The sequence below is a fragment of the Trachemys scripta genome, chromosome 16 (assembly GCF_013100865.1).
Source record: "Trachemys scripta elegans isolate TJP31775 chromosome 16, CAS_Tse_1.0, whole genome shotgun sequence".
NCBI classification, from domain to species: Eukaryota; Metazoa; Chordata; order Testudines; family Emydidae; genus Trachemys; species Trachemys scripta.
The window spans coordinates 23,747,044-23,755,920 of record NC_048313.1 but is presented as its reverse complement, the minus strand read 5'-3'; the positions used below and the strand labels follow the sequence as shown (position 1 = coordinate 23,755,920).

General features: G+C 62.1%; 1 protein-coding gene across 1 annotated transcript in view; it reads right to left on the bottom strand.

The window, feature by feature from the left end:
* Positions 1-246: 246 nt before the first annotated feature.
* Positions 247-8,877, bottom strand: part of NCKAP1L (NCK associated protein 1 like) — a 53,084-nt gene continuing 44,453 nt past the window's right edge. The window contains exons 16-23 of the mRNA XM_034792820.1: positions 7,905-8,050; positions 6,637-6,769; positions 6,088-6,207; positions 4,695-4,834; positions 3,714-3,845; positions 2,268-2,486; positions 1,507-1,637; positions 247-428 (exon numbers count right to left, since the gene is read on the bottom strand). Coding sequence (XP_034648711.1) covers positions 247-428; positions 1,507-1,637; positions 2,268-2,486; positions 3,714-3,845; positions 4,695-4,834; positions 6,088-6,207; positions 6,637-6,769; positions 7,905-8,050 — 1,203 coding nt within the window. The remainder of the gene's footprint in view (positions 429-1,506; positions 1,638-2,267; positions 2,487-3,713; positions 3,846-4,694; positions 4,835-6,087; positions 6,208-6,636; positions 6,770-7,904; positions 8,051-8,877) is intronic.

The following is an 8,877-nucleotide window of genomic DNA, read 5'->3' as shown; positions in this document are numbered from 1 at the left end:
TCAGTGACAGGTCTGGCAATAAAACCCAGGAGTCCTGGCTCCCAGCTTCCACCCTACTCTATCCTGCTAACTCCACACTGGTTCCAGAGAACCCAGGAGTCCTGGCTCCCAGTCCCCCTGCTCTAACCTGCTGCTAACCCCACACCGCCCCCAGAGAACCCAGGAGTCCTAGCTCCCAGACCCCCTGCTCTACCCTGCTAACCCCACACCGCTCCCAGAGAACCCAGGAGACCTGGGTCCTCTGCTCTAAGCACTGACTCCCGCTGCCTGCCCGTAACCCTGGGGAGTTGAGTGCAGCCAGCAGTGGCTCCTCCCGCCCCAGCCTCCTACCTTCAGCTCCACCACCTGCGAGGTGACGTGCCACATGAGGTTGTCGCTCAGGAACTTCATGCCGTAGGGACCCAGCAGCTCAGCCAGCGCCCGCATCTCTGGGGGAGGGGAGCGGATTATACATGGGGCATTAACTCCTTCTGGCCTGCTAGGGTCACCCACGCCCTCCGACACCCCAGAACGGCATGTCTCAGCACCGGGCCTCCCAGTCCCGAGCCAGCCAGCCCAACTCACTCTGAGCCAGCCGTTCCGCCACCGCGCATCCCCATCCCCATCCCCAGGGCCAACCAGCCACCGCGCATCCCGTGCCCCGTCCCCAGAGCCGTCCCACCACCGCGCATCCCCATCCCCAGAGCCGTCCTGCCACCGCGCATCCCCATCCCCGGAGCCATCCCACCACTGCGCATCCCCATCCCCATCCCCAGAGCCGTCCCACCACCGCGCATCCCCATCCCCATCGCTGTTCTGCCACCGCGCATCCCCCGCCCCATCCACAGAGCCATTCTGCCACCGCGCATCCCCATCCCCAGAGCCATCCCGCCACTGCGCATCCCCAGCCCCATCCCCAGAGCCGTCCCACCACCGCGCATCCCCATCCCCATCGCCGTCCCGCCGCCATGCATCCTCACCCTCAGCCCCAGAGCCAGCCGCCATGCATCCTCAGCCCCATCCCCAGAGCCATCCCGCCACCGCGCATCCTCAGCCCCATTCCCAGAGCTGTCCCACCACCATGCATCCCCAGCCCCATTCCCAGAGCCATCCCGCCGCCGTGGGTCCCCACCCTCAGTCCCAGAGCCGGCCGTCACCGTGCATCCACACCCCAGCCCCATCCACAGAGCCATCCGGCCACCGTCCATCCCCATCCTCAGCCCGAGCCAGCCGTACTGCCACTACGCATCCCCATCCCCATCCATAGAGCTGTCCCGCTGCCGTGTGTCCTCACCCCCATCCCCAGAGCAGCCGCCACCGTGCATCCCCGTCCCCGCCCCCAGAGCGAGCCAGCCCACCGCTGTGTGTCTCCAGCCCCCGTCCCCAGAGCCAGCTGTCCTGCTGCCATGCATCCTCACTCCCGTCCCCAGAACCAGCCAGAGCCAGCTGTCCCACCGCCATGCAGCCCCCTCTGCATCCCGCCATCGTGCAGCCCCATCATCAGGACATGGAGCTGCCGCGGCTCACCTGAGATGTCTGAGAACTCCTCTGCACTGAAGCTCTGCTCCCCCTCCCTGGGGACACTGATGAAGGCCTGCATGGCGGGGGACAGCACAATGGCCCCAGTGCTGGCCTGGCGCAGCAGCGCCTCCAGGTACCTGCATGGAGCCAAAGAGCATCCACTTACACCGGACAGCCAGGCCCAGCACTGTTCTCCCAGCCTGCTCCTAGTCTGCCCTGCCAGAGCCCAAACTCCCTTGGACTGGTGTGTGAGCATGGGATGGGATTGAGGGGCACTGGCAGAGCTGGGGGGACCCCAGAGCTGGGATAGCAGAGGCCTGTGGGGCAGGACACCTGACAGGGGTTTGTCCAACCATTTCCTATAAACCTTCAGTGATGGGGATTCCACAACCCCCTCGGAGCCTGCTCCAGAGCCCAGCGACCCCAAGAGTCAGGAAGCTTTTCCCACTATCTAACCAAGAGCTCCCTGGCTGCAAACAGCAGATTCCTTCATGTCCCATCAATGCACATGGAGAACAACTGGGCATCGGCCTTCTTCAGAACAGCACTGACCGTAGCTGAAGACTGTTGTCAAGTCCTGCCTTGGCCTTCTCTGCTCTACACTCGACATGCCCAAGACTTTCAACCTTTCCTCATAGGTCAGCTTTTCCTACTTCCCCCATCCCTTCAGGCATCTCCCGGGCTCTCCTGCCCTACGGCTTAGGGGTACCCAGGGCTCTCTCCTGCCTGGTGGCCCAGGCCAGGCTGCCCTCAGCCCAGGCACCCACCAGTTGGTGTAGATGGTGGTGAGAGTCTGCTCCCCGCTGGAGTCCAGGGGCTGTGTCTGCTGAAGCAGGACGTTGCGGATGATGCGGCTGGAGTCCATGCACGTGAACTGCCCCAACGACTGGATGAAGGCGAGGTAGGAGCGCAGGCTGGCCAGCACCTCAGAGGGCCGTGCAATCTCCTGCGTAGTCTGGTTGTAGTTGGCCATCCACACAAAAGATCTGTAAGTGGATGGGGGCTCAGAGGGGGCCCAGCACAGACACCCCCCCCCGGGTGGATCTGCTGAGCCCACAACCTCCCCCGTGAAAGCACCCAGCCCCTCTCCCGTGTTCCCTGCGAATGGGCATCTCCCAGCACAACTCAGCTCAGAAGCTGGCTGGGGCTTGTGGATGTAACAGCTCCAATAGCCGACTCAGTCTCCCTGCCCGAGGGCCATGGACAGGGACACGCCGCGTCCCCCTCCCCACCCGCCCGCCCGAGGGCCATGGACAGGGACACACCATGTCCCCCTCCCCATCGACCCACCCGAGGGCCATGGACAGAGACACGCCGCGTCCCCTTCCCACCCACCCGCCTGAGGGCCATGGGCAGGGACATGCCGCTCCGCCGTCCCCACCTGCCCAAGGGTTGTGGGCAGAAACGCAACATGTCCCCATCCCCACCCACTGGAGGGCCATGGGCAGGAACACGCCGCACTCCCAGCCCTGCCCACCCGAGGCCCACAGGCCATAGAATCATAGAATCATAGAATATCAGGGTTGGAAGGGACCTCAAGAGGTCATCTAGTCCAACCCCCTGCTCAAAGCAGGACCAATTCCCAACTAAATCATCCCAGCCAGGGCTTTGTCAAGCCGGACCTTAATAACCTCCAAGGAAGGAGACTCCACCACCTCCCTAGGTAACGCATTCCAGTGTTTCACCACCCTCCTAGTGAAATAGTGTTTCCTAATATCCAACCTGGACCTCCCCCACTGCAACTTGAGACCATTGCTCCTTGTTCTGTCATCTGCCACCACTGAGAACAGCCGAGCTACATCCTCTTTGGAACCCCCCTTCCGGTAGTTGAAGGCTGCTATCAAATCCCCCCTCATTCTTCTCTTCTGGAGACTAAACAATCCCAGTTCCCTCAGCCTCTCCTCATAAGTCATGTGCTCCAGACCCCTAATCATTTTTGTTGCCCTCCGTTGGACTCTTTCCAATTTTTCCACATCCTTCTGGTAGTGTGGGGCCCAAAACTGGACACAGTATTCCAGATGAGGCCTCACCAATGTCGAATAAAGGGGAACGATCACGTTCCTCGATCTGCTGGCAATGCCCCTACTTATACAGCCCAAAATGCCGTTAGCCTTCTTGGCCAGGGGCAGCAACACGCCACACTTCCATCCCTGCCCACCCGAGGGCCAAGGGCAGGGACATGCCGCACTCAGTCAGCCACGGGGCCCACGTACCTGTTGAGCCGCGTCTCCAGGTGGCTGCTGAGGTATTCGGCCGGCGTGATCATGTGCTCGAACACGGTGAAGCTGGGGATGTGGTTGACGCTCAGGGAGAGCTCGCTCAGCATCTGGTGCAGCTTGTCCATGCTGGGGGCAGAGACGCCGGCATGGTCACCGGTCGCCGCAAATGGCTCTGGGTCCTGGGCCCCTCCCCCACACCTGACAGCCCAACGCACACTAGCTCCCAGACCCCAAATGCAGTGGGATCATTCAAATGAATGGGAAAGTGGGCAGCCCGGATACCTGGGTTCACCCCACCTCTTCTCTGAGGGGCAATGGGCAGTCCAGACACCTGCATTTACCACCCCTTTCTCTCCAAGGGGCGATGGGCAGCCCGGATGCCTGGGTTCACCACCCCCTCTGCTCTGAGGGGCAACGGGCAGCCCGGATGCCTGGGTTCACCCCACCTCCGCTCCAAGGGGCGATGGACCGCCCAGATGCCTGGGTTCACCCCACCTCCATTCCAAGGGGCGACGGGCAGCCCGGATGCCTGGGTTCACCCCACCTCCACTCCAAGGGGTGATGGGCAGCCCAGTCGCCTGGGTTCACCGCCACCTCCGCTCTGAGGGGCGATGGGCAGCCCAGATGCCTGGGTTCACTCCACTTCTTCTCCAAGGGGCGACAGGCAGCCCAGATGCCTGGGTTCACCGCCACCTCCGTTCCGAGGGGCAATGGGCAGTCCAATGAACCAAGTGTATCTTGGGCAGCGGGCAGGCTGGGAGTGCTTATGAAGGGCCAGGTACCAGTATTGCTTCCTGGATCTGAGCCATCAGCCCTTCTGGGGACCCAGAAACTGTCCCCCCACTGTCCCGGTAACTCCAGCCATCTGAGGCATAGGGGGAGGAGTCCTCTGAATGGGGAGAACCCCCCCCCCGCCCCCAGGGATGGCAGAGCAGCTCTAATGCCCCTTGGGAGCTCCCCGTGCTGTGGGCTTACTTGGTCACCACGATCCGGTCCTTCCTCTGGCTCTCGGCCCCCGGCTTGTCCCGCTCCGGCTCCCCCTTCTTGGGGGGCTGCTTCTGGGCCTTCTTGTTCCGGGCCTTGCTGATGGTGGAGGCGCAATGTTTGGGCAGCAGCTTCCCAGGAGATAGAGACGGGGCACTGAGCGAGGGAGGAGCTGGGGGCTTGGTGGGCCAGGATTTGGCGGCCCCCCCAGATGCACATAGGGTCCCCTCCCCCCATACCTCAGTCCTGGTACAGGACACACCCCGGACTGTGAAAGCATGGCCGTGCCCCAGGGCGAATCCCACCTGCCTGGCATCTGGCTCTCCTTGCCACGGAGCCGCTGGCCACACTGATGCCCACCCCCCAACGCCGCCAGGGTTCAGCAAGTAGCAGTCACTGGCCATCTAGTTCCCTGGCAAGGCTACACAACTCCACCCACGGCCATCTCCAGAGCCCCCAGCACCAAGCAGCCCCACGGGGCTTTGCCAGCCTGGAGAGCAGCCTGCCGAGGGCCGGCCACAGCCTTCAGTCAGCGCGTGGATGGTGAGCAATCCTGGTACACGCGACTGCTGCTGTGCGCTCAGCTGGCGCCTCAACAAGGTACCCCACCCAGGACCATGCCACACCCTGTGCCCCTCACCTGCCCACCGAACCCCAGGTTGGAAGCTCCCCCGGCACCCCACCAGTGCCATGCCATGCCCCATAACCCTCCCTTGCTCACTGACGTGCCCCCCAGTCTGACAGCTCCCCCGGCACCCCCCAGCACTATGCCCATGCCCCTCACCTGCTCACAAAGGGGCCCCAGGCTGGCAGCTGCCCCAGGCACCCCCCAGCACTGTGCTGAGCCCCTCACCTGCTCGCAAAGGGGCCCCCAGGTTGGCAGCTGCCCTGGGCACCGCCCCAAGGGTAGAAGCTCCTCCGACACCCACCAGCACCATGCCATGACCCTCACTTGCTCACAGAGGAGCCCCCGTGCCCCCAGTCTGGCGGCTGCCCCGGGGAGGGGACCCCCCGACACCATGCCGCACCCTTCACCTGGTTGCAGAGGTGCCCCCAGTCTGGCAGATCCCCCGGGCACCTCCCGGCACCGTGCCATACCCCTCACCTGCTCACAGAGGGGTCCCCACACTGGCAGATCCCCCGGGCACCCCCAGGCACCGGGCCACACTCCTCACCTGCTCACAGAGGGGTCCCCACACTGGCAGATCCCCCAGACACCCCCCGGCACCGGGCCACACCCCTCACCTGCTCACAGAGGGGCCCCCACACTGGCAGATCCCCCGGGAAGCCCACAGCACTGGGCCACACCCCTCACCTGCTCACAGAGGGGCCTCCACACTGGCAGATCCCCCGGGCACCCCCATGCACAATGCAAAACCCTCACCTGCTCACTGAGTTTGCGCTGCTCGGCACATGCGTCCATGATGCAGTTGGCAGCCTGCTTGGCGATCTCCTCTAGGAAGTTGTTGCACAGACCCAGGCTGCAGCTCTTCAGGTGGGGATACTGCGGAGAGAGGCCAGGGACGGCTCACGGCTCTGCCCCCCCCCCCCCCCCCCCCCCCCCCCCCCCCCCCGATCTCAAATGCCAGCCACTGAGCTTCTTACCCCATCGGGGAGGCGACCCTGCCCCTCCCCCATGCATTGTCCTGTGTGTTCTGCGCCTGCTCCTCACCCACGAATCTGCATGCATGCTTGCCCACTCCTCCTCCCCCACAGTTCTCCCCACATGGATCATCATGCACACCCCCTGGCCCTCCCACATGGGGTTCTCTTCCCCTTTATATTGCCACCCGTGTTCCCATGCCCCCCCCCAATCCCCATGCATGTCCCTCCCACCTCCCCCATGCATCACCATGCATGCCCCCCAGGCTCTTCCCAGGCGTTGCCCCTCCTCATGCATTACCTCCCCTCCCCCAGCTACAGTGGCACGCACCTCCTCTGGACACATGGAGTGGGTGCAGTGAACAAAGTGGCTGCAGACAAGCGGGAAGGCGATGGTGAAGCGCAGCATGGCCGGCTCCTCCATGGTCAGAGCAAACAGCTTCTCAAAGGGGCGGACGTAGAAACTGTTGGGGTAGAAGGACACATCAGCACAGGTGGGGCAGGGAGAGTCTGTGTGTGCACATGACTCTCCATGTAGGTGTGTGCGTTTGATTCCATGTTTGTGTGTGTGTGTGTGTGTATGTGTGTGATTCCATGTACATGTGATTCCATGTTTGTGTGCATGTGCTCTTCCATGTAGGTGTTTGCATGTGATTGTGTGTGTGGGTGATTCTGTATTTGTGTGTATGTGTGTGATTCCATGTGCATGTGATTCCATGTTTGTGTGCGCATGCATCTGCCTTTCTATGTAGGTGTGTTCCATGATTCTGTGTTTGTATGTCTGTGTGTGTGATTCCGTGTTTGTGTGTATGTGTGTGATTCCATGTGCGTGTGATTCCGTGTTTGTGTGCATGTGATTCCATGTGTATGTGTGTGATTCCATGTGTGTGTGATTCTGTGCTTGTGTGTGTGTGTGATTCCGTGTACATCTGATTCTATGTTTGTGTATGTATGCATGTACATGTGATTCCGTGTTTGTGTGAGTGTGCACGTGCTTTTCCATGTAGGTATGTGCGTATGATTCTGTGTTTGTATGTCTGTCTGTGTGTATGATTCCGTGTTTGTGTGCATGTGTGTGATTCCATGTGCGTGTGATTCCATGTTTGTGTGTGTGTGATTCTGTATTTGTGTGTATGTGTGTGATTCCATGTGCGTGTGAGTCCATGTTTGTGTGTGTGATTCTGTGTTTTTGTGTGTGTGCATGTGATTCCATGTGAGCAGCATCACCCCAACCCCTTCATGTCCCGCTCAGAGGCCTGGATCCCACTGGCTGCTGTGCCCTCTGCAGCTGCCACCAGGTTCTGGGGGGCGTGGGTCTGAATGGGCCGACCACAGGGCCGGAAGCCAGGCCTTAGCAACGCTGTTGGGCTAGCTGCACCAACTCTCCCCACCCGCCACCTGACTGTCCAGTGCTCCCAGAGCGACCCCTGCCCAGAAAAGCCAGCAAACAGGCCTCACACCACAGCTCCGAGGGCAGCAGATCCTCTCCTGCACCACATGGTGCAATGGGGAAACTGAGGCACTGATGGGGTTGAGGCAGGCCCAGCACCGGCCCCAGGCAGTGCTGGCCTGCCCGCGCCGGGCGCTGCACATACTCACCACAAGGCCGACAGGTCCGAAGTCTCCACTACCAACTCCTCCAGTGAGTCCAGCATCTTGGAGTGGAACATGATGAGGTTCATCACACGGCCCACATCCGTGCTCTCGCGCAGCTGCATGGGGGCCTTGGCCACACTGGTGTAAGCCTAGGGGAGGCAGAGAAGGGGGTGAGAAAGAGCCCAGCCTCAGGGCTTGGGGCAACCACATCACTCCTCCTCCACCATCAGCCCTGTGGCTCCCCCAGTCAAGCAGAGTGACTCTGTTAGCTGCAAGGGCAGGGCGCTGTGCGCTTGGTGCTGCCGGCTCCGGGGTCAAGCCCCACCAGGAGTGGTTCCACCAGCTCCCGCTCCCAGCTGTCTTCCCCATGGGCCTGTGGCTAGGCAGGGGCTGCTCCCAGGGCAGGGGAGCCCAGAGCCAGGCCATGGCCCTAGTTAGTGAACAGAAATGGAACAGAGCTGATGTGGATGTGGCGGGGGCTAGGGTTGCCAACTGTCTAGTCGCACAAACCCAAATGCTTTTGCCCCATCCCCTGCCCCACCCCTTCTCCGAGGCCCGTCCCCACTCACTCCAGCCACCCCCCACATCGCTCGTTCTCCCTCACCCTCACTCACTTTCACCGGGCTGAGGCAGGGGGTTGGGGTGCGGGAGTGGGTGTGGGCTTTGGGCTGGAGGGTGGGGCCGAGGGTTCAGAGTGTGGGAGGGAGCTTCGTGCTGAGCCTGGGGAAGGGTTTGGGGTGCAGGAGGGGGTGTGTTCTCTTGGAGGGAGTTTGGATGCGGGAGGGGGCTGGGGTAGGGGGTTAGGGTGCAGGAGAGGGTGCGGGGTACAGGCTCCGGCCGGGCAGCACTTACCTTGTGTGGCTCCTGGAAGTGGTGGCATGTCCGGCAGCAGCTCCTAGGCTCAGGGGCAGCCAGGTGGCTCTGCGCGCTGCCACTGCCTGCAGACACCAACCCTACAGCTCCCATTGTTCCCTGT